This window comes from Prionailurus viverrinus, chromosome D3 (genome assembly GCF_022837055.1).
Source record: "Prionailurus viverrinus isolate Anna chromosome D3, UM_Priviv_1.0, whole genome shotgun sequence".
Taxonomy (NCBI): Eukaryota; Metazoa; Chordata; class Mammalia; order Carnivora; family Felidae; genus Prionailurus; species Prionailurus viverrinus.
In genome coordinates this window covers 24,250,326-24,277,746 of record NC_062572.1, presented here as the reverse complement: position 1 = coordinate 24,277,746, position 27,421 = coordinate 24,250,326, and the positions used below count along the sequence as shown (strand labels likewise).

Here is a 27,421-nt window from a genome sequence, read left to right as displayed (position 1 = left end):
TGTGAATCAAGTGTTTACAGCTTGCCCATTTTTTTACTCTATTGTTTATCTTTTTCTTTTTTCTTTTTTTTTTTTTTTTTTTTTAATTTTTTTTTTTTTTCAACGTTTTATTTATTTTTGGGACAGAGAGAAACAGAGCATGAACGGGGGAGGGGCAGAGAGAGAGGGAGACACAGAATTGGAAACAGGCTCCAGGCTCTGAGCCATCAGCCCAGAGCCTGACGCGGGGCTCGAACTCACAGACCGCGAGATCGTGACCTGGCTGAAATCAGACGCTTAACCGACTGCGCCACCCAGGCGCCCCTTGTTTATCTTTTTCTAATTGATTTATAGGAGCTCCATATATTATGGGTGTTGACCTTTTATCTTTTTTTTTTTTTTAATCTATCAGACTTGTCAATCTTTTTATGTTTTGGGTGACTTTTAGAATTGCCTCACCAACTGTTGTTCTGCACATGTCCTACATTTTATTCTGGTATTTTTATGGATTTTCATTTATGGGTTTGAGCCTTTAATCCACCTTGAATATAGTGACCGGTGTTTTGGTAAGGAATCTATTCATTCTGTGTATGTATTGACCAAATCTGTTTTGTGAAATCCTGTTCAGAGCATTTGGTCGAATTTCCCATGTATATAGGCAGAGGCTAGTATTTCATATCCAGAAAGAGCCTCTGTTTAACCTAAGAATTGACTTCAAGAGTCCTCTAAATGGTGAATTCCCTTCTTGAATTTAAATTCAATTGGTTCATATCAGGGGTGGATCCAGGTTTTGTGGAGCCTGAAGTTTCTTTTTAATGCTAGAATACCAAATTTTGAGTACAAAATTAGTTCAGGCCCACACAGGTGCAGAGAGACCTGAACCCAATATATATTAGTTTCAAAGTAAATCCACTCCTGGTTTTGTTACCAGAATGCATCCGTACATAAAAGGATGAGGAACAGCCATCTCCATCTATGGAGTGGTATGACTTTCCTTTATATTCACTAACTGCCACAACTTAAGGATTTTCTTCTTCTTTTGTATTTTGAAGAGACATTTAAGAGCAGACACACGTATCAAGGTGGCTTTAATGTTGTAGGTGGAGTTAGTCCAGCGGTGAAGTTCTTTAAGTAGGGTCTTTGCTGCCTCTGCATTGCTCAAATGTGTAACATATTTGATCACTGAAGTAGCTGGGAGCTCAGTATGGTAATGTGGGTCGTTAATCTTACAAGCCTTTGGAACCTGAATTTACAACTTTAACTTTGCATATCTGCTTACTTCGGCATTTAGAGTCTGGTCAGCACCATTAAGAGGTCTGCAAATGCGACTAACAAGGCTTGCTTTAGCATCCTACCCCTTCAAAAATCAGAGAGGTGGGGGCGCCTGGGTGGCTTATTTGGTTAAGCATCCCACTTAGGCTGAGGTTCTGATCTCGTAGTTCGTGAGTTCAAGCCCCGAGTTGGGCTCTGACGGCACATAGCCTGGAGCCTGCTTTGGATTCTGTGTCTCCCTCTCTCTCTCTGCCGCTCCCCTGCTCACACTCTTGTCTCTCTCTCCTTCAAAAATATATAAACATTAAAAAATTTTGTATGGGTATTATTTCATTTAATCCCCATAAAAGTCCTATAAGACAAATACTGCTATTATCCCTATTTAACAGATGAGAAAACCAAGACACAAAAATTCCCAAGGTCACAGCTAATAAGTGGAAGAGCTGGGATTGAATTTTTAGCTGCTTGCTTCCAGAGCCAGGTTCTTACCTGTGCTCTGCAGCTGCCTCCCGAGAGAGTGCCCTTAAAACTCAGTCCAGTTACTCACTCATCACATCCTCAGGCCTTTGGAAGATCAAGAGAAGCCAGGTTCCTTCAAGTTTTTTTAAATGAAGACAGGGGTACAAAAACTGCATATTTTAAATGTTTAATTTGACAAATTAATTCCTTTAAAAATGCTCAAAAAACGCAGTACAATTCTACTATTTGCAAGATAATGATGAGATTCTTAAAAGACATTAATTTATGGTGTTTTTTAAAAATAAAGTTTATTTTGGGGCGCCTGGGTGGCGCAGTCGGTTAAGCGTCCGACTTCAGCCAGGTCACGATCTCGCGGTCCCTGAGTTCGAGCCCCGCGTCAGGCTCTGGGCTGATGGCTCAGAGCCTGGAGCCTGTTTCCGATTCTGTGTCTCCCTCTCTCTCTGCCCCTCCCCCGTTCATGCTCTGTCTCTCTCTGTCCCAAAAATAAAATAAACGTTGAAAAAAAAAAATTTTTAAAAAAATAAAAATAAATAAATAAAGTTTATTTTATTTTGAGAGAGAGAGAGAGAGAGAGAGAGAGAGAGAGAGAGAGAGAGAGAATGAATCCCAACCAGGCTCCACACTGTCAGTACGGAGCCCATCGTGGGGTTCCAACTCATGAACCATGAGATCATGACCTGAGCTGAAATCAAGAGTCAGATGTTTAACTGAGTGAGCCATCCAAGCACCCCAGTTCATGGTGCTTTTTTAGCAGGCATGGGATGAGACACAACTTAAAGTTGCTGATGAACATCGGAAAGAAAGGGATATTCATTCTTAAATCAGAACATAAATTTCCAAGTTATTGTCCCTAAATAAATACATTAAAATGCATTTCTGGCCCCATTAATGACTTGCTCTGCAGCTTTAAGAAAATCAGTTAACCTATTACTCATTTCTTTGTCTGTACAATGGGAATGACAGCCTTGGCATCAGATTTCTCCAAAGCACTTTTCAGAGCCTTGAATGAAAGGTATTGGAACTATTGCCTGCGTTATTCCCAGCTCCCAACCTAGCAATTGTCTCCAATTACCAGCCACTTAGAAGGATTTGTAGGTAAGACTCTTATCACACGTTGTTAATTACAACTTTCACAGTTGTGTTTTGTTGTTTCCTTTCAAAAGCTAATGTTTGGTAGTGACTGCTTTCTTTGGGTTAGAAAACACGGCTACATTTCCATACAAATGTCACATTCTTATTAGCACATTACCCATCCATCCCTCACGGGATTATACAACTCTGTTCATAGATATAATCAGCTTTGTATTTTCATTCAAGGGTAACAAACTAGCAAGGTAGAAATCTTGACTTGGCATCAGAACTGAATTGGAACTGAATTGCTCCCCGAGCTGGGAGGGGATAAGACAGAGTCAGTCTCCATTCAGAAATGGCAGTTGTCTCTAGAATCTCAATCGCTTGCTCTCCTTTCTTCTCCTTCCAGTATGGTGACTATGACCCCTCTGTTCACAAGCGGGGATTTTTGGCCCAAGAAGAATTGCTTCCAAAAAGGGTAAGAAGAAATCAATCCCCTATTTGGGAAGACACAGCAGAGATGTGCTCTGTGATAAAGCCAACTGGGGGGCTTGAAGGAATATTGGAAGTACATGACAGAAACATTTAAATAAATATTTTGTGATCAATCTTGATGAGTAAAGAATGTTGAATCTCTGTTAAGAATATTAAAAAGCCAAGGTTCGTGGAATTCATTTGCGGTTGCCAGGGCTGTAAATGTTTGTTTCCTTCAAGGTGGGTGAGCACCAGCGATTCCCAGGGAGGTGTGTGGAGCAGTGTGTGTTCAGCCCAGGGAGCTGAGCTATTTGCAGCTGGGCAGGGTGGATAGAGATGAATTGGGGTGGACATTGTAGTTTTTAATCCTCAGTGTTCATCTTGTTCATTAGCCACAAAAGCAGGCCCTCCCTCCCTTTTGCTGCTCCCGGTTTTATAGCTCCACTCATTTGTCATGTGTAATAAAGGCCCGATTCTCACCTTTACCTGACTTTCCCTGCTCCTTTGATGGCTTTTGTGCAGGTGGAGGCAGCAGCACACACAGCTTAGCCCTGGCCGACCCAACTGAGCTCTTCCCTCTGGGACGCGCAGCCCAGGAAAGAGGGACGGCAGCTGGGTGAGGGGTGCACCTACGCCTGAGTAATGGTGCACCCTTCTGAGTTGTGACTCAAACTGAATGGTGCTTGTCTGTGCGCACCACCTCTGTGCCGTGTGACTGGCTCCCTGTATGTGGCTTTTTAAAAATAGCTTTGCTATTTTGTAAAAATGATGCACAATTATGAAAATGGCATACAATACCAAAACTTTCTTTGTATGTGGGTTTTTTATTTTGCTCTACTTTTTGGTAGGTAATAAATCTGTATCAAATGACTCCAGAAATGTGGGAGGAAAGAATTACAGCCTGGTACGCGGAGCACCGAGGCCGAGCCAGGTGAGGCTGCTTCATTGTCGGTTTACATTTCCGTATGGACTTTTTTTTTTTAAGAACTATGAAATTAGGACACGCTCGTTGAACAAAATGCAGTACCGAGGTATATAGAAAAAGGGAGCGCTGGGAGTAGCTGGTCTTCAGTGTTGTGTGTGCTTCTTCTAGTGCATGAATACAGCCTGTCCAGATGTACAGGCCCACTGCACTCATTGGCAATTTAGGTTTCACGTTAAGGATTATAATGTATGGATATTCCGTAGCTTTTGTGTCCATTTCCCTACTGATGACATTTGGAGTGGCTATAGATTTTCACTTTCTGCAATGTACAGCCTAATGTTGTTATATAATTATATGAGCAGTTCTGAGGATACATTCTTTGCAAGAGTTGCTGAGTCCAAGGATATGAGCATTTTGTGTTCTGACAGGTGCCACTAAATCGCCCTCCGCAAAGGCTGGACCTGTTTACCTGCCTACCAGCAGTGTGTGCACGTCTCTCCCCGCCTCGTTTCTCTCCCTACCACTCATTTTTATCAATCTAATTTTTGTAATCTAAAAGAGGAGACATGTATCTTAAGTACTCATTAGCATTTCCCTGATCACTGTAGGAATTGATCATCTTTTCATTAGTCTTTAAAATATTGTCCTCTTCAAATCAACTTCCTAGCGTGCTCTTTTTTTAATACCATGTATACTGAAAAGTGGACAAGTCTTAAATGTACCACTCAATGCATTACCACAAAGTGAAAACACCGTGTAATACCAGGTGATGAGATAGCACGTGACCACCCCCCCCCCCCACTATCACTCCCCATCCTTCCTCCCCACAGCTAACCACTCTCCTGACGATGGAGTAGCAGTGCATGTTTTAAATTTTACTTACATGCGATTGGAGAGTCCCTATTTTTTGTGTCTTACTTCTTTTACCCAGAATCATATGGTGAGAATTGGTTTGTGGTGTGTAATAGCAGTAACAGTTTCATTTTCATTGCTGTGCAGAACTCCACTATGTTATTAAAGCATGAATTCCCCATTGCACTATTGGTGGATGTTGGGTATGTTGGGCTGTCTCTTCGTTTTTCGCTATTACAAATGACATCAAACGATTTTCCAAGGTAATTGTTTGTACCAGTTTACATCAGCAGTGTGTGTGTTTCTAGTTGTTCCACGTGCTTGCCAACACTGTGTGTTCTCTCAGGTTGAATTTTTAAAATTCCATTTGAGAGCATTTTGAGATTGGAGAGAGGGAAGAGGCAAGGTCATAGGGAGACCTAGTTAAAATATTTCAATATCGCACCTATTTGGGAGTTTCCTGCAAGTCATTGCTTTAAGATCTTAATCTGACTCCTAGCTTAGAAGTAGGTGACCTGGGTTGGGTTTTACAGCCCCGATAGCTCTTGACCTAATCTCTGACAACACCCACAGAAATAAAATCAGGAAGGTAGCTCTCCGGTAGGTTGCTGAGAGAATTGTTTCAATACCAAAACCTTGTAGGTGAAAAAAGTTCACAACCAGATAAAGCAACAACTTAAATCAAATTTGCATATCCAAATCCATTTGAGGGAAGAAGATAACATACCACGTGTTTTTCTTGAATTCCTTGAGACGGGTATCATTATTTATCAAGGGCAAAGCGTGAAATTGAAGCCAAGAGACACTGTAATGAATCTGTTCTCTGGCTTTTATGAGGCCGGGAAATTCTGCTTGACCTCGGTGCGTTTAATAGACTCAGGGCTGGGAAGAGCCTTGCTGGTATCTGCTCTGGCTGACATCTTCTGGCAGGTTCCAATGCTCAGGGTGGCGTGTGCCCGCCCTCCGTTTTCTCACTTAGTTCCCGTGACAGTGTCTTTCATTCTCTTCACAGGGACGAAGCTGAAATGGAATATTTGAAGATAGCTCAGGACCTGGAGATGTACGGTGTGAACTACTTTGCAATCCGGGTGTGTTGAATCCTCTTTGACTTCCCTGTGTATAAACAGAGGCTGAATCAGGGGCAAACTGCTTTCGAAAATGGGTTACTTCCTTATTCCAGGATAGCAGACTCTTTAATGGTTCACTGGAGGAGAAGGGAAGAGGAAGAGGAGAGGGTCTTATAGCCTCATTTTCTATTTCTGGACTTCAATTAGATCCTCCGTAGTTAAGTGTCAGTTGAGCCCCCGGGGGACTTGGGCCTGGTCCTGGGCTCTGCTCAGCAGAAACCTGTTTGAATGCTCTGAGTGTAATGTTTGATTATTTCTGGCTCTGTGAGATCTGGCCCACAGGGAGCACCTGTAAATACTTTCTTCCCCCAAGGCACAAGGAGAGTAAAGCTGCTTTTATAGATTACTGATTTGTTTGGGTGGGACTCTTGTTCTCTCTAGCAGGCTAATTGGTTTTCTCTTCAGACCGTTAATAGTCCCACTGCTGTCCCCTGGGAACCCACTGCTTCTGCACCAGAGGCTTTTGTTTTCATTCCTGGCTGGGTGGGCCTCTTGAGCATCTTTCTCCCAAGGTTCTGCTGCTGGTGCAGCATCTAGGAGCTCCTTCCAAAGGAATTCATGGGATTGGCTCTAGTATTCCATTGCTGGTTCCAAGCTACAGATAAGTAGATGTTAAAATAACCATCCACAGTGGTCCACCTTTATTATTATAGTTGTGGTGTTTTTTTAAATCTGTATTTATTCCTTTTGAGAGAGAGAGTGAGAGAGAGAGCAAGAGCGTGAGCGAACGCAAGCAGGGGAGGAGCAGGCAGACTGGGACAGAGAATCCCGAGACTCGACTCAACAACTCAACGAGGGGCTTGACGGGCTTGAACTCATGAACCGCAAGATCATGACCTGAGCTGAAATCAAGAGCCCTTAACTGACTGAGCCACTTAGGCATCCCTTATTGGAGTTATGGTTTACTTTCCTTTTCAGGGTTCTTATAAATTTTATATGAAATTTGGGTAAATTGTATTACATTTTAAGTAATTTAGGATATGGGGTGGCCTGGCTGGCTCAGTGAGCAGAGCATGTGGCTCTTGATCTTGGGGTTGTGAGTTTGAGTCCCACATTGGGCATAGAGAGTACTTAAAAATAAAATCTTTAAGTAATTTAGGATAGCTTTCTACCTGATTTGTTTTCTAAATACCGATTTTTAATGGATTTCATTACATAAAATTACACTGGCAAGTTATGTTATTTCGTATAGCAAACGAGTACCTAAAAGATTTTCTATAATCGTGCAAAAGGTTATTTTCTTTTTCTTTTTTAAGTTTATTTATTTTGAGAGAGAGAGAGAAACAGAGCACATGAGAGAGAGGGAGAGAGAGAGAATCCCAAACAGGCTCTGTGCTGTCAGTGCAGAGCTCGATGTGGGAATTGAACTCATGAACTGTGAGATCATGACCTGAGCCGAAGTCAAGAGCCTGACACTTAACCAACTGAGCCACCTAGGCACCCTATATATATATATATTTTTTTTAAGTAAGCTCTACACCCAACATGAGGCTTGAACTCACTATCCTGGGCTCAGGAGTCACATGCTCTCCTGACTGAGCCAGCCAGGTGCCCCGAGGTTATTTTCTAAAGTTTTATTAATTTGTATTTGCTAACTGTCTGGTTTCTTTCTTTTTTTAATTTTTAATTTTATTTATTGAGAGAGAGAGAGAGAGAGAGAGAGAGAGATTGTGTGTGTGCAAGCAACGGGGAGGCGGGGCACAGGGAGGAGAGACGGAACGCCAAGCAGGCTCTGTACCATCAGTACAGAGCCCACTGTGGGGCTTGAACTCATGAGCTGTGAGATCATGACCTGAGCCAAGGTCAAGAGTCAGATGCCTAACCCACTGCGCTACCCAAGTGCCCCAATTGTCTGGTTTCTTTAAGGTCAGACTAATTTAACACATTTCTGTGGTTTTGGCAACATCTTTCCTCTTGCCCCATATGCCCACCATCTAGATTCTAGAAAAGTAGTGTTTTACAATCCTTAAAAACCAGTTTCTCATTAGGGAATATTTCTTTTTTCTTTTTCTCTTCTCTCTTTTTTTTTTTTTTTTGAGAGAGAGAGAGTGTAAGTGAGTGAGGGGCGGAGAGAGAGAGGGGAGAGAGAGAGAATCCCACCAGCAGCATTGAGAGAAAGGTGAGAGAGAAGCAGGGCTCACCCAGAGTGGGGCTCGAGCTCACCCAATGCAGGACTCAAAGTCATGAACTGTGAGATCATGACCTGAGCCAAAGTCAGATGCTTAATCCACTGAGCCACCCAGGTCCCCGGGAATATTTCTGTAGCAATCAGACCAAAATACACTATTTTGTATGTGTATATGTTTTGTATAATGCAGTAGACAAAGCTAATGGATATTTTAGTATCATTTGTGTGCAAGTTTTTGTAATTTCACCATCAACTAAGGAAGATATGTGCTTAAAACAATTTAAAAGGGACTGCTTGAGTCGCACCTCTCTGTTTTTTCCCTAGGAATGTTGGCATCATGATAGGAAGCAGAGGGTAGAATCCTTTTTTTTTTTTTTTTTTTAATTTAATTTAATTTAAAGGAAATAGTCACAGGGGCACCTGTGTGGTTCAGTTGGTTGAGCATCTGGCTTCAGTTCAGGTCATGATCTCATGGTTCATGAGTTCGAGCCCCGCATCTCTGCTATCAGCACGGAGCTCTCTTTGGATCCTCTGTCCGCCACTCCCTGCCGCCCCTCCCCTGCTCATTGTGTGCGCTATCTCTATCTCAAAAATAAACTTAAAAAAAAAAGTCACAAATATAATGAAGTATCTCGTTTTCCAGAATGTACTACAGCTCTTAAAAGTACAAAGCCTCACTGTGTTAATGTAGTAGTTTTAAGAGCTTTGCAGACGAGGGAATCTCTCTCCTGGTTTAGTGATAGCTCCTGACTTTGGGGTGTTAGAAGGAGTAAAAAGATTTATCTTGGAGAGCTCACTTGTCCATCTGACACCTGCTGTTAGATTGGTCCTTCTCATCACAGTCCGAGCACCTTCTCACTTTGCAGATCTATTTTCCTGCCTTTGAGTCTGGTTCAATTTCCTTCTTGTCAGCAAGGGGTCAGGTGCTTTAGGTCCTTGTGCAGGGAGCTTCCTTCCACTACCACACAAGGGCCAGACCACACAGCACAGGTGGATGGATCTGTAGCCTGAAAATGTAACCCCAGGCCCACTGCTGGGTCAGTGACATGGAGGCCCAGGACACTTGCCTTCTGTCTGCTCTGCCTGCCAACCAACATATGTACCATCACATTTTCAAACAGCTTTATTGAGGTATAATTTATATACAGTTCACTTTGGAGTATTTTTTCCAGTGTTCTATTATAAAAATTTTCAGACATATAAGAAAATTGAAAAAATTTTATAACAAATACCCATAGATACCCACTGTCTAGATTCTATAACATTTGACTATATTTGCTTTATCATGTTGAGACTACATTTTAACATAAAATAAAACCATTTGATCCTAGCACTTAGAATTTTCTTTCTGGTAGTACAACTACCTTTTCTTTCTTTAAATTTTTTTTTTTTAATGTTTATTTATTTTTGACAGAGAGAGAGCATGAGCAGGGGAGGGGCAGAAAGAGAGGAAGACACAGAATCCCAAGCAGGCTGCAGGCTCTGAGCTGTCAGCACAGAGCCTGACGCGGGGCTCGAACTCACAGACCGTGAGATCATGACCTGAGCCAAAGTCGGATGCTCAACCGACTGAGCCACCCAGGCGCCCCCTACCTTTTCTTTTAATGTTTAATCCTATGGGTTTTTATTCTACCTCTGTGATAACCTGGTTATAGTAGTTCCCCGTTATCCATAGGAGTACTTTTCCAAAAGCCCCCGTGGATGCCTAAAACCATGGATAGTACCAAACCCTATCTATACTATATTTTTTTCTTGTATAGACATACCTATGATAATTTTAACTTCTAAATTAGGCTCAAGGTGTAAGAGATTAACAACACTAACAATAAAAAAGAACAGTTATAACAATATACTATAATAAAAGTTATGTGAATGTGTTCTCTCTCAGAACATCTTATTGTACTGTGCTCACCCTTCTGGTGATGATGCGAGAGGCTTAAATGTCTGCATGATGAGATGAAGTGAGGTGGATCACGTAGGTGTTATGATGTAGCGTTAGGCTCCTGTTGACCTGACAGTAGTTCAGAAGGAGGATCATCTGCTTCTAGACTGGGGTAACTGAAACTGTGGAAAGCAAAACCACAGATAAGGGGTGGGTGTGGGGCGACTACTGTATTTAATTGGAGGTAACAGTGCTTAGATTGCTGCTACTTTAGCCATCAAGCCAGTGACAGAAGCCCCCAGTGATCCCTCTGGGAGACACTGAGTCATGAGGATGGTATTTTGCCTCTGCCTGCCCCAATTCAGGAAGCTGGAGCCCCCTGGGTTACACAGCAGCTGTGACTTCTGTTGGGACCTGTTGGAACTCGTCAGATGTAACAGCATGTGCCAGGTTCTTTGGGAAGTTGAATAAAATCTCACACGTCTGCTGGAGCTGACGGTGGCTGATCTTTGTTGACTCCACAGAATAAAAAGGGCACAGAGTTGCTGCTTGGAGTGGATGCTCTGGGGCTTCACATCTATGACCCTGAGAACAGGCTGACCCCCAAGATCTCCTTCCCGTGGAATGAAATCAGAAACATCTCGTACAGCGACAAGGAGGTAGGACAGGCCCCGCATGCAGACATGCCAGCAGCCCAGCTGCCAGCCTGTCCCCATCTCTCCTCCTCCCTGGACTTCTCCTTGTTATCAGTAAAATCCTTTACTCCCCAGGCTTTGGGTTTTTGGTTGCTGTTTCCTGTTTACAGAGCAGTATTGGCATCCTATTTTCAAGTAGCATCACTAAACCCCCCCTGCTGACCAACAAGAGGCTGGGAAGCTCAACTTGTCAAGACTAAACCCCAAAGAACAGTAAACCAACCAGAAAGTAACCTTGTCTTATTACTTGCCTTTCCATTTCTGGTGAGAAATTCTGTTTGTGTTTTTCAATGTGGTATACATTAAACCCTCTCTCGGTGTCTAGTGCTTGATACGTAGGGTGGGGATATCTGTCTAAGTATTTATCCCCACATGTATATATACGTATGTGTATCTCTTTCTGTCTCTCTGTGAGGATATAAATAAGAATATCAGGCTAACTGCTTATGAGAATTCAAAAATAATGAAGTTTGAATAACTTGGCTGAGCACTCTAAGTTAGAAGTCAGATGTTCCTATACCGGATGGTGATCTTTCCCAAACACTGTAATCTTAGGTTTGTTCATTCACTCGTTTGTTCTCTGTTAATTTTAAAGGAATTATCAAGCATCTGCTTTGTGTTAGTTTTCGTAGGGGAAACGAAGATGTAGAAAAGCCAGTCTCGACCTTCAGGGAAGTTACAGTCCAGCAAGGACTGGACTGCTGTGAGACAGGCCTGTATCGCAAGGGACTGATGACACACGTGATAATGATCCGGTGCTTTTCTGCTTTCATAAGCGCTCTCAGCCCGACTCTGATTTCTCCTCCTGAGAACATGCTGCAAGAGTAGGGGCCGGGTTTGGGGTATCTGTGTCACATCAGGAAGTGAAGATGTGGAGGGATCAGGCGACTTGGTGATTGGTGAAGGGAATAGCAGGGGCTGAGCTCCATGTTCACCAAAGCCATAGCCCTGGGGGCACTTTTCCGATGCAGGGCGCTGAGTAGGAGTCCTGAGAGCACAGGGTACTGGGCAGAGGGCAGTAGGCCTGGATGGTGCTCGGTGACACACAGCTGGGACGCTGAGTGTGGAATGAGGAACAGTGACGGCTCGTGTTGCTGCCTGCAGAGCCCCCACCCTGAGCAGATTTCCTGTTTTCCCTTCCCTCGTAGCAACTTGAGAAAGGGAACACCAGGCTCCTGGTTTCAATAAGTGGTTGAGATCTACTCGGCCATGCTTGATGAGACAGATTGAGCTTCTTAATTCAAAACATTCTGGCTCTGAAATTTTTTGTTAAGTACCTCAGAAAAGGAGCATTTAACTATTGCTTTTTTAACATACTTAAATTGAAAGCCCCACATGACTTAAAGTAGTAGGTATGTTATGGCATGGTAGTTTTTCATCTCTAATTTCATAAAGTCTGTTTACTGCATATCCAGACATTTGTGTGCTAAAGGCTCCCAAAACACTCGTTCTTCACAGAACCCAAGGATTAAAGTCTCCCCTAGTATAGCCTGACACAATAAACTCTAATATACCCTCTCCGGGGGCAGGGCACCATCATGTTCCATCATGTCAATAACTTCGTGCAGTAAGAGGACCTCAAGCTGACTTGACATAATAGGAAGTAGTCTTAGTAGTTATGCATGACAGCCGTGCTGTCAAAACAGAAATGTTGGTTTATTTTAAGTGATCCATTGATTCTTTGTGCGCGTCCCGGCAAAGCCTGTGGTTTCCCCACTGTTTGTGGTTTCCCACTGACGGCTCCGGGGTTTGACTTCAAAGCCAAAAATAAGCTCAAGAAATTCACGAATAGCAGCCTACACAAGAGCAATAGTGCTTCTAAGTTAGCTTGACTGAAAGCTAACCAAAGGATCATTTTCTGTCCTCAGTATGCTAACCCCTCCTTCCTTGGACAGTATAATATGCAAAAGAAATACCCAAAAATACATCTTCCCAGATGTATTGATCTGCTTAGCACGGCTTTCTCGGGAATAGATATCCATTTTTTAAGTGCTTCTTTGAAATGGAACGGTCTAATCAGGAGTGGTTGAGAACAGCAATTGCCGTTTGTCCTTTATATGCTTCCCTGCCTGTGGTCTGGCCCTGGGATCTCCTACTTAGCTACCACCCTGTCCTTATCACTCATCCTTTTCTCCCCTTTGATTTCAAGAGCAGTTTCCCTCTGCTACCACGGTCTCTTCTTCGCACTTTATTCCTTTTATTAACAGCTTTCATCTGATAATCCCCACGTTCAGAAACCTGTGGTGACGACCTGTATGCTGTCACATCAAACCCAAACCCCTCCAACTGTCCACCCCCAGCCCACCCCTGCCTTCCTCCCAGTATGAGCCCGTGATATCATCTTAGTCATCAGAGAGCTAGTAACGTCAAACACACACGCGCGTGCGCGCGCGCGCGCGCACGCGCACACACACACACACACACACACAGTCTGCTCATTTCTCTCTCTGCCTCATTTCTGTCGCTTGCCCTGTCCTGAATAGCCCTCTACCCAATCTTTTAGGTCCTCTATCATATTCTCTTTGTCTATGACCAGCTGAAGTTCCCGCCTACTTATGGTAGATCTACTCTGAATCCCCATGACATTTGTGATTTTTGCCACCCGATGAGGTGCTAAGAGATGATGTAATTTCTTAAGTAACAGTTGAGTCATGAGTCTAGTTCCAGCTAGGTTATGAGCTTCCTGAAGGCAGAACTGGGCCTGGGATGCTGCAGTGGGCTTCCCAGCGTTGGCCTCACGGTCGGGCCCATCAGGGGTCCGTAGTTCAGGTTTCCAAGCCTGAGATGGTGCCGACAGCACCCCTTCCAGGATCCTGACCTTCCATAGCCCCAGACTCCATGCCCTCAGCTGCTTCTAAATCACAGTGGGTTAGTGCCCGGGCGCCGGAAGCCAGGACAAGGTGCAGCCTTGTGCTGGATCTTTGCCAGTGTGGTTGCTGCTTTTGTGGAATTTCCTGGTTGGTGCTAACACTTTAGGTTGTCAGACTGAAACTTTTTCTGCTTCTTTCTTTCAGTTTACTATTAAACCACTGGATAAGAAAATCGATGTCTTTAAATTTAACTCCTCAAAGCTTCGTGTTAATAAGCTGGTAAGTTGAGATCCTAGTTTTTGTTACTAATAACTGAAGTTTTTCTAAGAAACTGAGCGCCTTTTTTGAGAGAGTGACCTCTTGTGAGGTGTAGAATGATAGGTAGCTCACTTGCTACACGCTTTGCCGATAGACTTGAAAGACTCTTCTCTTTAGCTTAACCTAACAAGTCAAACCTGAATTTTGTGATGTGGGATTTTTAACAAGTATTTTTATGGAGGTAACTAATATATATAAAAGGATAAGTATAATGTGTATAGAAGGTATAAAGAGTGACAAAAAGGGGCACCTGGGTGGCTCAGTCAGTTAAGCGTCCGACTTTGGCTCAGGTTGTGATCTCGCAGTTCGTGAGTTCGAGCCCCATGTTGGGCTCTGTGCTGACAGCTTGGAGCCTGGAGCCTGGAGCCTGCTTTGGATTCTGTGTCTCCCTGTCTCTCTGCCCCTCTCTGGCTCACACTCTGTCTCTTTCTTTCTCTCAAAAATAAACATTAAAAAAAATCAAATATAAAGAGTGACAAAAATAAATAGCTATGTGGGGTGTCTGGGTGGCTCAGTTGGTGTCTGGGTGGCTCAGTGGCTTAGATCATGATCTCACAGTTCATAAGTTCAAAACCCCCACATCGGGCTCACTGCTGTCAGTGCAGAGCCTGCTTTGGATCCTCTGTCCCCCTCTCTCTATACCCTTCCCCTGCTGTGCTCTCTCTCAAAAATAAATAAATATTAAAAAAAAAAAACTACACACCCACTACCCAGCTTTAAGAAACCACACACTCCGATACTATTAAACCCCCCCATGTTAGCACCCTGCTGGTTTCCCCCATCCTCCTCCCTGAGGGCAATCACCATTCTGAGCTGGGTGCTCATTATTCACTCGCTTTTCCTCAGAACTTTATTTCCTATACAGAAAAATGAATGTACTATTAAGTTTTGTGTACTTTTGACATAAGTGCTGTCAACTGTCTATGCTCTTCACTTTTTTTGTACGTTATTTTCTGAGATGTGTCTATGTTTGATGCTTAAAGAGATGATCCCTTTATTTTCACTGCTGTATAGTATTCCATTGTGTGCAGATAAGTGTACACATATATACATATATCCACACAATGATACATATATATGTCTCCCTCCCCCTCTCTCCCCGCCCCCATATATATGTCATTTTCCTATTAGTGAATAGTGAAGTGCTTTCTACTTCTCTGCCATTTTAACAAAGCTGGTAGGAACATTCTCGTACCTGCCTCCTGCTGCACATGGGCAATAGTTTCTCTAGAGAGTATCTACTTAAGAGTACAAGTGCAGGGCTGTAGTGTATGTCCAAATTCAAGATTAAGCCATGTTGTTTTCCAAAGGAGATGAATTAATTTACAGATGCAGTGCAGTGGGTGTGACTTCCTTTTGCTTTATGTCTTCTGCACTCATAATATCAGCCTTTAAAATTTGTTTGACATGTGTTGTGCATATGAAATGGTTTCTCAGTATTATATAAATGAGCATCTTTATATTTACTAATGAAGTTGAACATCTTTTTGTATATTTTTTAGCCAGGCTTTTTGTCTCTTTTGTCAAATACTTATTTCATGTCCTTTGGCCATTTTTCTCTGGGTTGTTTGTATTCTTTATTGATTATATCATCTCTCAGCTTGTGGCTTATTTTTCCTCCTTTTTAATGTCTTAACAAACAAAGAATGCTGGATTTTAACATAGACAAATGTATACATCTTTTCCTTAATCATTTGTGCTCATTGTGTTTTGTTTGACATCTTTCCTTATCCTCTGATCATAAAGATATTCTTCTAGGCTTGATTTTGGCTCAGGTCATGATCTCACGGTTCCTGAGTTCGAGCCCTGTGTTGGGCTCTGTGCTGACAGGATGGGGCCTGCTTGCGGTTCTCTCTCTCTCAAAATAAATAAACTTAAAAAAAAGATATTCTTCTATATTCTTTTCTAGAGATTTCAAGGGTTCAATCTTCGTATTTAAGTCTTTAATCCTTCTGGTGTTGATTTTGTGTGTGGTGTAAAGGAGGGATCCAGCTTCTTCAGCTTCTTGTGTTTTTTTGTTTTTTGTTGTTTTTTGTTTTGTTTTGTTTTTTAAAGTAATCTCTACACCTAACATGGGGCTCGAACTCATGACCCCAAGATCAAGAGTAGCATGCTCCACCTACTGAGCCAGCCAGCTGCCCTCAGCTTATAGTTTTTTCATGTGAATAACCTGTTATCCCTATTGAATGAACTTTCCTATCCTCCCTCATCTGTAGTGCCGCATCTTAAATTCTTATTTATTTATTTATCTATTTATTTACTTATTTAGAGAGAGGGGCAGAGAGAATCCCAAGCAGACTCAGCACTGTCAGCACAGAGCCTGTTGCAGGGCTTGATCACTTGATTCATGAGATCATGACCTGAGCTGAAACCAAGAGTTGGACACTTAACCAACTGAGCCACCCAGGTGCCCCTATAGTGCCACATCCTAGGAGAATAAGATGCATCCAGAAGACGCACCTCCCTTCACCTGTGACTTTTGCCCCCTGGCATACTGGAGGCCTGTCTCCAGAGCCAAGAGCCCTGGAGGCCATTAGCAGGGAAGGCCTTGCTGTTTCACTCTGTGCTTTGCTCTTTAGGTTTCCTGTTGCCCCCAAGAGCCCTTAGACAAAGATGCTGTAGCCCTGGTGAGCTGGTAGGCAGTGAAGTACATTTGGGGGTTTAACATTTCTCCTGCTTCCATGGCCACAGATTCTCCAGCTCTGTATTGGGAACCATGACCTTTTTATGAGGAGAAGGAAGGCTGATTCTTTGGAAGTTCAGCAGATGAAAGCCCAGGCCAGGGAGGAGAAGGCTAGAAAACAGGTGAGAAAGACCATGTCTGTACCACTGTTGTCACTGCTTCTTGGTCTTGGCTTGGGAGGTAAGGAGCAGTCGTAGGCTGACAGGTGTCATTTGGCAATGGACATACCTTCTCTTATTTTATCCCTGTTGGATCTTTACTGGCCAATGCCCAGCTGGTGTGGTGTCGGCTCTGGAAATGAGGAATAAATTCTAAAAGCATATACAAAAGAAACATCTCTAGTTATTTCCCCACTTAAGTGAAGTGGGAGTAATGCAGGTTTGGGAAGAGATAGTCAAGCCTGGGTCTGTCTGTCCATCCATCCATCCATCCATTCACCTAGCTAACTCGCTTTTTTTTTTTTTTTTTTTTGCCTGCCGGTCTCCTTTGCCCAGCCTTGTCCTTTTCTAATTAGAAGGTGATAGAATGCATGACAGCATCTCATGCTTACCTCGGGAATGCTAATTAGACTTCGGCCACACTTCCCCACCACGGGTCAGCCCAGGCGGCATATTGCCTGTGGTGGGAGGTGCCAGGAGAGCTTATCAGCAGACTGGACAGTCCGCATCATTGTTTTCTACTCATAAACTATCTCGGCTCACCGAAATCCACACAACTAATCTGAGCCTCGCTGCTGAGAATATCCACTGTGGCTTTGGACTAACTCCTAGACAGAGTAGCAGCAGCTGCAGTCAGCTGCCCGCAGGACTCACAGGCTCGGAGCAGTGATCATTAGTCTGTGCGCAGCTCTCTGATGTGGGTACTCTGGCGAGGCTGGCTCCCTGCCCTGAGATTTACAATGAAATGCCCAGTTTGATCCAGCATGCTTTTAGGGCTCCCATCTCTTTGCTCTCTGAGATTGCATACTATAGATGTGCTATTTGGGATGCTTTGGCGGCCAGGCTGGTGGAATGGGTTTTGTTGGACAAAGAAATGCTCCTGAGCCAGCAAGGTCTAAGTGGCAACTTCAAGAAGAGCCTTCTTTGACCTCTTTTCAGCTGAGCAAAGCTTAGAAGTGAGAGATCTGAAGACGGCAATGAGTGTGTAGGCCTTGAGATTGTGGCAGAGAAGAGCGTGCATATACCCCACACCTGCACTGCCTGTGGAACAGCAGAGGCAGGGGCCTGGCACCTGCAGGCCAGGCTCCATGGCCCAGTAGTATAGACACTGACCTTGGAACCAGATGTGAAAGTTAGTATGTGACATTAGTAGATGACTTATCTTCCAGATCTCAGTTTTCTCATCTGTTAAGTGGAGCTAATGGTATGCCTTCTCTGTCTCAGATCAAAGGACACATTGTACCTGAAAGCCTTTGTGAACTTAAACCACCTTGCAAACAAGAGGTCCCTTATTATCCGGTGGAGGTCTAGGGGGAAGTGCAGTGCTGGGAATGGAAGGTGGTTGCCTGGGCTTTTGTCAAGGGGAGAATAATAGAGATACAGTAATCCACCTAATGGAAATTTGTAATGCAGTGGAAATTAGAGAACAAACTGGCCAAGTTTTTCACTGACCTGCAAGGGAAAAATTAGAGAAGAATTTACAGTATTTTATTGCTTGTCTTTGCATTATTCCTTCGAGGCCCAATGCCTTTTTTTTTTTTTTTTTTTTTTTTTTTTGGCTCAGTATTTACAAAAGGCAGCAATCTTAAAAATCTTGGGTTTGGGAGAAAATTGAAGCAAGAAGTAATTAAATGTGCTCTATTTAAGGAAGAAAATAGTGCAGTGGTCACTTCTGGCTTCTGCTTTCTGAACTCAGTTAATACCCTAGGATCACAGAGAATAGCACTTGTCCTGTGCTTGTTCCCCTTATTAAGCTCTGCATGTGGCCCAATTAACACAGTGATCCAGAAGGCATGGGAGGTGGCGGCAGCTTTGTACCAGTGCCTTAAGGACAGGGGGCCGTGTTCCCCGCTCAGCTCCCTCCTGTTGCAGGCCTGGCCAGGAGCTGCCTCTGCGTGAGGCTGGGCGTCTGTGCTGTGGGGCTGTGGCTTCCCCCTGTGAAACACAATGTGTGAACTACACGATTCCATCTTCTCTGTGGGTCAGAGGCAGGAGTGATTGTGGATGAAATTAGAGATGTGGGAGGGGTCGTGTGGGTGAGAAATGGTGAGGTGGCTCGTCCAACCAGAAGAAAGCTGTCTGTTTCTGGGGCTCCATCTCAGGGAGAAGGAATCTGCATTGCGTCCTGTCCGCTGCTGGGCGGAGCCACGTGAGGTCTTCCAACAAAAAGGGATATCGGCAGGGTAGCCATTTCAGCACACAGTGTGTAAGAATGCCTTCTTCGATCCAGGTGGACTTGGCAGGGCTGGCTTTTTTGTTGTTTTGTTTGTTCCCTCACCCCTAGATGGTTTTTCAAGGGACACAGCTTTTGATTCTCCAGCTGGTTTTGAAGGACAGAGGGTGGTAGGTGACAAGAATGACACTGCCAACCTCTAAAGTAAAGGGACGAAGAGGGTCTCCCTGGGCATCTCCGGACACTGCGTGTTCTAGGACCCTTGTGGCAGTGTAGGTCGTGAGCCCCATGACTCTCGTTCCCCCCCCCCACCCCCCAGATGGAGCGGCAGCGCCTTGCTCGAGAGAAGCAGATGAGGGAGGAGGCTGAGCGCACGAGGGATGAGTTGGAGAGGAGGCTGCTGCAGATGAAAGAAGAAGCAACAATGGCCAACGAAGCACTGGTGATTTCTGGGGGACTCTGGGTCCCAGGAGGCTACACGGGGATTCCCTTGGGTTTTGGGAATTAGGTAGGCCTCCTGAGGACCACAGATAAGTAACATTTGCTTTGACATTTCCGCTAAAAAAAAAAAAAAAAAAAAAAAAAAAAAAAAACGGTGCCTTTTCTTTCCACCCATGTTGGCAGGAGATCATGTGTGGCCAAGCCCCACTTTCCCTAGGGCGCCTTTAAAGCAGGGCCTCTCTGCCTGCCCGGGGGTCAGATCACCCTCTGTGATGAAAGTTGTCCTGTGCCTCATAGGACGGTTAGCAGTGTCCCTGACCCCTACCCACTAGATGCCACTAGCACCACCTTACCCTTGATTTGTGACAATCAAAAACATTGTTACCTGTCTCCCACTGGTTTGAACCACGCATTTAAAGGGAAAAGCCTTGGCTCAAGTGGTACTCAAAAAGGTGCTTTCTTGTTGTTCCCCATGGGTGGGACTTTCTGAAAAGTTGAGGGTGTGGCCGTCTGGCCCTTGCCAAAGTGTCATCTGATGGGGCATTCAGTGGCAGGGCCCCGGGGAGTCTGACGCTCTGGTTCCTGCTGACCTGAATTTCTGAGGCCACATCTGGGAGGGATGACAGGCATGTGATCGATCCCCATCCCAGCTGATAGCACCCTTCTCTCCAGATGCGGTCCGAGGAAACGGCTGACCTGTTGGCGGAAAAGGCCCAAATCACTGAGGAGGAGGCAAAACTCCTGGCACAGAAGGCTGCGGAGGCCGAACAGGAAATGCAGCGCATCAAGGCCACAGCCATTCGGACGGAGGAAGAGAAGCGCCTGATGGAGCAGAAGGTGCTGGAGGCTGAGGTGCTGGCGCTGAAGATGGCTGAGGAATCGGAGAGGAGGTTAGAGGTGGGGAGTCCAGGGCACTGGGGCCCAGGCGAGGGGCTGTTCAGTTGTAACCTGGCCCTGAGGCAGAGCTTGACCGCACTTGTCCACAAGCTGCTTCAACTTCTAGGATGGTGGGGTGGGGGGAGGCTCCTCCCTTGATAGGTTGGTGAGGACTGGTACTTAAGCCGGTGTGGGCTTTGGGGGCTGGGGTTAGTGGAAGGGCTCAGGAACACGGTTCTCTAGTCGAGTGGACCTCTGGTCATGCTTGTGTCTGTGATAAATCGCCGTCCCTCCGATAGCCATGTTTGCAGGAATGCCATCAAGCACGTCTGCAGACCGCTTTTAGCTGAGGAGCTGTAAGGAGGCTCTTCTTAAGTTTAAAAAATGTGGTTCTTTTCCCTTTTCATTTAGGGGACATGTGGGGACAGAGCAGCTATTTACCTTTAACGTGGTAATGAGGAACCCACTTCCCTTCAGCCATTCTTGGTGCTAAGGCTCCCGAGGCAGATAGGAGGGGAGGGCCAGGATCCTGTCTGTGGCCAGGATGCGCCAGCTCACGACCAGGTTGAAGGATGGAACTGTAGTCTCCACTTTTCAAAGAGTATTCTAGCCTCTGGATTGTTCTGGTCCTGCAGCCTTCAGATAAACACTGGCACATTCCCCACAGCATTTGGCTCTATTGACCTAGAACACTTGAATTTGGCTTTTTGCTACCAAGGTGCATTCACTACAGTTTCCTCTCCGCTTTCTGCATGTTTTTCTGGGAATATGGATCTTTGTTTCCTGCCCTGTCTCGGGCCCCTTTCTTTCTGTGTGTGGGTCACTTCCCCCAAGACCAATGTTGGGCCTGGTCCCTGGGTCCTGTGTCTTGCAGGGTGAGGCACGAAGACCTCAGCGTTGCTGCTCATCTTGCCTGAGGTTGGCCCTGGGCCTGCAGTTGTTTTCCTTGGGGGCTGTGAAGAATCGATTCTTTCTCATCCTGTCCCTCGTGATCCGATATAAGATCTTTGATTCATGCACTATACCTTTGCCTAGCTCACTCTCACCCACAAGTTAAGCAGAGGAAGCTGTTGGCCCCTCCCCCCTCCTCTCCCTCTACCAATTGCAAAGGTTTGAACTTGACTCCTTCCCAGCAGCTTCCCTGCCCTTCCCATTTAGATTTACCATTGCAGTGAACAGTACTCAGGAATGTTATCCTTGCTTTGAAGTTCTGATGTTCATGTCAGTGTCCACCCCCCTCTCCCCACTGGCCTTGTTTGCCTGATCTGGTGCCATCATCAGGGTTAACTCAGGTCCCTCCTCTCCAGGGGGACTGTGGGGAAGAGGGCTGTCTTTCTTCTACCTGTCACCTTCATGGACCTGACATCTCCTACTTTCCTTGCAGGGCCAAGGAGGCAGATCAGCTGAAGCAGGACCTGCAGGAAGCCCGCGAGGCAGAGCGAAGAGCCAAGCAAAAGCTCCTGGAAATCACCACCAAGCCCACATACCCGGTGAGCCGGGCTGGGAGCTGCCAGCCTGCAGCTGCTTCAGACCTTGTAGCTTTCTCTTCCCTCCAGCCCTTCAGTTCCGCTGGTGGTGCCACAGCAGAATGAATGCTGCAGAGGGCCTGAAGCTGGGGAAGGGGCAGAATGTCTGGTCTGCCATTGGCCTTGGACTGGTCACCTCTCTGGTTGCCTGGATAGCAGGCAATGGGGCCTTTCCTAGCTCTGAAATGTTTTTCTTCGTCTTTTTTTTTTTTTTAAGTTTATCCATTTATTATTTCTGAGAGAGAATGAACAAAAGCAGGGGAGGGGCAGAGAGAGAGAGGGAGATAGAATCTGAGGCAGGCTCCAGGCTCTAAGCTGTCAGCACAGAGCCCAACCTGGGGCTTGAACTCATGAACCGTGAGATCATGACCTGAACCGAAGTTGGATGCTTAACCGACTGAGCCACCCAGGCACCCATGTTTTTCTTATTCTAAGTAATATAGTCCCAAATTATTTTTAAGAGATGATAGCTGCTGCTGCTGCTGCTTCTTCTTCTTCTTCTTCTTCTTCTTCTTCTTTTTTTTTTTGAGAGAGTGAGGTTGCAAGTGAGCAAGGGGCAGAGAGAGAGAGAAGTGGGGCTCACTTGGCACTCATGTTTTACCTAAAGTGAGGCTCATGTTCACCCGAAGTGGGGCACGAGCTCACCTGAAGCGGGGCTCGAGCTCACCCAATGTGGGACTCGAACTCACAACCTGTGAGATCATGACCTGGGCTGTAGACAGATGCCACCCAGGCACCTGAGACGGTAGCTTCTTGATGCCAAGCTGAATGTAATCTTCAACTACCTTTGTGTAACGTATACCATCATTGCAGTTCTGGGCAGGGGTACCGTATACCTCAGGGTAAACTATAGCCATGTAAGAACCATTTTCCAAACTCAATTTTGGGACAAGGAGGCAGACTTCAATTAAACAGGGTCACACCATGAGTAGACAAGCCTCTTCCCTTCCCTTCCTCTGTGCATTCAGTTCAGCAAACTGTTCTGTTCCATATAACACCAGGCAGTTGGATAGTTCAGTTGATTAAGTGTCCAACTCTTGGTTTCAGCTCAGGTCACGATCTCACAGTTTTGTGGGTTCATGCCCCGCACTGGGCTCTGCACTGGCAGCATGGAGCTTGCTTGGGGTTCTTTCTCTCCCTTTCTCTATCTCTCTGCCCTTCCCCTACTCACACTGCCTCTGTCTCTCCCAAGTAAATAAATAAACTTAAAAAAAATAATAATGCCAGGCAGATGCAGAGTCTGTATACAGACAGGGTGCACAGAGGCCTGGAGGGGAACATAGCCCAGCTTGTAGGGGCAGGAGAGGCATAGGATCATGCCTGAGCTGGCTCTCAAAGGCTAAGGAGGAGCTAGCCAGGCGAGAAAGAGACTGTAGGGTATTCGCAGCCAGTGCACAGATGTGCACATGGCACAGTGTGTGCACTGCACACTCACAAGGCATGCAGCCAGGAGGCACACAGGGCACAGCGGCATAAGCTGCCCAGGGTTTGAGGTGGAGAGAAACGTGAGCGGTTTCCAATTGTCATCTGTTCTGGTTATCTATTACTATGTGACAGGCCACCCCCCAAGCCAGCCATATAGCTCAAAACAGCCATTTGTTATTCTCTCTCATGGCTTGGTGCATTGATTGGGCTGATGGTCCTTCCTCAGAATCTCTGAGGCAGTCGCAGACAGCAGCCAAGACTGGAGTTGTCTGAGGGCTCATCTGGGCTGGGCACCTGAGATACGAGTGATTTTAAAATATATACTGGAATGGGGTAGCCTGGCTAGCTCAGTAGGTAGAGCATGCAACTCTTGGTCTAAAAATAGATGGGTAGGTAGGTATGTAGGTAGGTAGAAACAAAGGGAGGGAGGGAGGGAGGGAGGGAAGGAAGGAAGAAAAGAAAGGAAGGAAGGAAAGGAGGGAGGGAGGAAGGAAGGAAAGAAAGGAAGGAAAGGAGGGAGGGAAGAAGGAAGGAAAGGAGGGAAGGAAAGGAGGGAGGAAGGGGGGAAGGAAGGAAAGGAAAGGAAGAAGGGAAGGAGGAAGGAAGGAAGGAAGGAAGGAGAGACACTGGAGCAAACTTCATGTGCTCTTCAAACAGTAAATACATAAGTCCTGGAGGAGCTCATTCATATCAGCCTTTTACTCATATTTCATGGTATGGATGGATTGTAATTCATCTAAGCAGTCCCCTATGGATGGGTATTTAGTTTGTTTTCATCTGCAGTTGTGAACAAAACTGCAGAAAATATCCCTGAGCATAAATCTTTGCACATACGGTGAATGTACTGGTAGAATAAATTGTCATAAATAGAACCGTGGGGTCAGGTTTTCCATCGAGATGCTTTCCACAGAGGTTGTCCCAGTGTCTGTTCTCACCCACAGTGCAGCACTCAGCGCCCATCTTTTTGGAGATTTTGATGAGGTATAACATCCATACAGGGAAGTGCCCCAAATTATAACTGTACAGCTTGATGCATTCTCGCAAACTCAACACACCAATGCACCCAGCACCCAAATCAGAAAACAGAACGTTCTAGTACCCCAGAAGCCCCCTCTCAGCACCACCTTCAACACCCACGCAGACAGTCTGCCTCAAGCCTGTCATCGTCTCAGATGAGCGCTCTGGGCCTCTGCTCTTTCCCAGACGCTGTCCCAGACTCAGCCAAGGATCCAAGGGTGAAAGAGAGGCAGATCCTGCCCTTAGGAAACTTGCCAACAGTAAAAGAAGAAGACACAGCCAAAAGGGATTTTTTACAGGGTGGAGTTAGGGAAGTGCCACCACAGAACCAGAAGCACCATGTATAGCAAAGAAAAGAGTTGCCATCTGGCCGAGAGGGATCTAGAAAGGCTTTGGTGAGAAATCCTAGTATTTGGGAAGGGCCTTGAAAGTGAGGTGGCATGTAGCAAAAGGAATAGTTTAAGCAAAGGAGCAGAAACAGTGATGTTCATGATCTAATAGGGCAAACAGTAGGAAACACAGGAGAAGTAGATCGGGGCCATATTTGAGATGACCCTTTGTTCTGGGATGAGAAAGTCCTCAAGTCTAATTGCTTTGCCGTCTGCTTCAAGCCCTGCTCTGGCTCTGTCTTCCAAATCCAAACCCTCAGCATGGAGGGCAGCCCTCTATGGTCTAGTCCCGGCCCCCCCCTCACCACACCGGTGCCGCAGACCCTCGGCTTTCTCGTCAAGCATGCTCTGCCCTGCCCAGTGCCGTGCCTCTTGCCTGGCATGTCTTTTCCTCTGTCGTATCCTCTGCTGCCAACATAGCACACCTTCTCCAGCTCCCCGGCCTCTGTTCACTCCCTGGCTGTAGTGTCTACCTTACTTAACCGGGATGATCTTTAAGCACCTTTGTTTACTGAACAATACTGTCAGCTTCTCAGAGCCAGGGACCCTGTCTTGTTCTCTGCATCTCCAGCTCCTAGCCTGGGGCTTGAGGGCTTCCTCAACAAAGAAGTGAGTGGGAGTAGTGTTTAATTTGGCTGAGCGTGAAAAGCTGGCAAAGGTTCGAGGGAAGAGGAATGATTTGTCTGGATTTGTAGTCTTTGGGGCCAGTCACCTGGGAGCAGCCAGTGTGGGTAGATGGGGAACAGGATAGACTGGGGTAACATGAGGCCATGGTGGTGCTGGGAGGCAGGGCCTGTGCTGTGTGCCCATTTCTGTGGCTGCTGGAGGATCAGTGGTTAACACAGCAGTGCCCCCTGTTCCCATAGAACCCGAACCTCCTAACCAGACATTTCTCATTCATAGCCCATGAACCCAATTCCAGCGCCATTACCTCCTGACATGCCAAGCTTCAACCTCATTGGTGACAGCCTGTCTTTCGACTTCAAGGATACTGACATGAAGCGGCTTTCCATGGAGATAGAGAAAGAAAAGTACGTGGTTTCTTGACTTCCGTGCCCCCAGCCAGTGAGCTAGAGTGGGGCCATCTGGGCTTGGGAAAAGTGGAGGGTTATCACAAGCATCTGTCACTAGCCCCTGCAGGATTTGCTCTGTTCCCATCCTCTAGAGGAAGAATTTCCTCATCAGAACTGAATGAAGGACGTCACACCAGCGTCCAGTCTTCCAGGATAACAATGATACTTGATTGGTGACCTGGAGTTTACAGGGCTCAAAACCTCACCTACAGTCTCAGACTGGTTTTCCGGGAACTCTGAGTCAGTCAGACTGCTGTTCACGTGGCGATAGAGCACGTGATAGCGTTCTAACACAGTAACAGAACATGCTTCCTAGTTGTGTCCTCTGGTGGCTGAGATCTGCGGCACTTCCCATGTCTAGAACAAGGGTCAGAGAAGAAACTCGGGCTCGAGGCCGAGGAAGGCAAACGTCCAGGTCAGGCCGGCCCTGCTGTCCAGGGCAGCCCTGAGCTGAACCCCCACATGCCCTGTTCACAACAGCTTCTGCTGTCATGGTTGGTGGAAGTGGAGCTGAGGTGGAAAGGAGAAATCTAACTGAGGTTCCCCTGGATTCTCAACCACAGATCAATTGGCCACTCATGCCACAGCTTACTGGAGAACCAACACAAAAGCTGCTGGGTGCTGGGTGCATCGGTGTCTAGTCTTTTTTTTTTTTTTTTTTTTAATGTTTATTTATTTTTGAGAGAGAGAGAGAGGGAGAGAGAGACAGAGACAGAGTGCAAGTGGGGAAAGGGCAGAGACAAGGGGAGACACAGAATCTGAAGCAGCCTCTCTCTGAGCTGTCAGCACAGAGCCCAATGCAGAGCTTGAACTCAGAAACTGTGAGATCATGACCTGAGTTGAAATCCCACACTTAACTAACTAAGCCACCAGGTGCCCCCCTGGGCCTTTTTAATGTTTATTTATTTTTGAGAGAGAGACAGAGCATGAGCCAGGGAGGGGCAGAGAGAGAAGGAGGCAAAGAACCCGAAGCAGGCTCCAGGCTCTGAGCTGTCAGCACAGAGCCCGATGGAGGGCTCGAACTCATGAACCGCAAGATCATGACCTGAGCCGAAGTCGTATGCTTAACCAACTGAGCCCCGCAGGTGCCCCATGTCTGGGCTTTTTAGCTTTGTCTCATTTCATTCCCACTAACTAGCCTCAAACATCAGAGGTAGGTTTTAGTGTGCCATTTATAAATGAGAACACAGATCTGGAGTGTTTAACGAACTCACCCAGCATCACACAGCTGATGAGGGACAGAACCGGGATTCAGCTTCAAGCCCATCTGAGGGTATGTGCTTTCACCTTGTACAGTATCCTTGGAAGAGCTGTCTCGGGACAGTGCCTCTTTGGAGCTCGGGGTGAGCAACCACGAGCCTCTCCGTGGTATCTGCTGTCCAAGTTCATCTTCAAGTCTTTCTCCATTGACCAGGCATAGTAAGCATTTCGTGGTTGTGATCAGGGAGAGGCTACATCCTGTTCCGTGTTCTGCTTTTTTATAGTTTGTATTTTCTTATCACCCATGCATGTGACATTACCATCACATGACAGACTCCATATACTAGCCATGGGAATCACTACAGAATTAGCATTTATATTGCATGATTTGCCTGGCCATGACATTATAGTTGGACACTTTGAGAATGATTTCCAGATTTTCACCAT

General features: G+C 45.7%; 1 protein-coding gene across 6 annotated transcripts in view; it reads left to right on the top strand.

The window, feature by feature from the left end:
• NF2 (NF2, moesin-ezrin-radixin like (MERLIN) tumor suppressor) overlaps positions 1 to 27,421 on the top strand; it is an 81,521-nt gene that overhangs the window by 38,619 nt on the left and 15,481 nt on the right. For 4 of the 6 annotated variants that reach the window (XM_047827377.1, XM_047827378.1, XM_047827376.1 and 1 more), the window contains exons 5-14: positions 3,212 to 3,280; positions 4,125 to 4,207; positions 6,066 to 6,141; positions 10,715 to 10,849; positions 13,900 to 13,974; positions 16,705 to 16,818; positions 19,347 to 19,469; positions 20,141 to 20,358; positions 21,729 to 21,834; positions 25,605 to 25,732. In XM_047827377.1, the coding sequence (XP_047683333.1) occupies positions 3,212 to 3,280; positions 4,125 to 4,207; positions 6,066 to 6,141; positions 10,715 to 10,849; positions 13,900 to 13,974; positions 16,705 to 16,818; positions 19,347 to 19,469; positions 20,141 to 20,358; positions 21,729 to 21,834; positions 25,605 to 25,732 (1,127 nt within the window). The other 2 variants (XM_047827380.1, XM_047827381.1) reach the window with 2 other exon arrangements.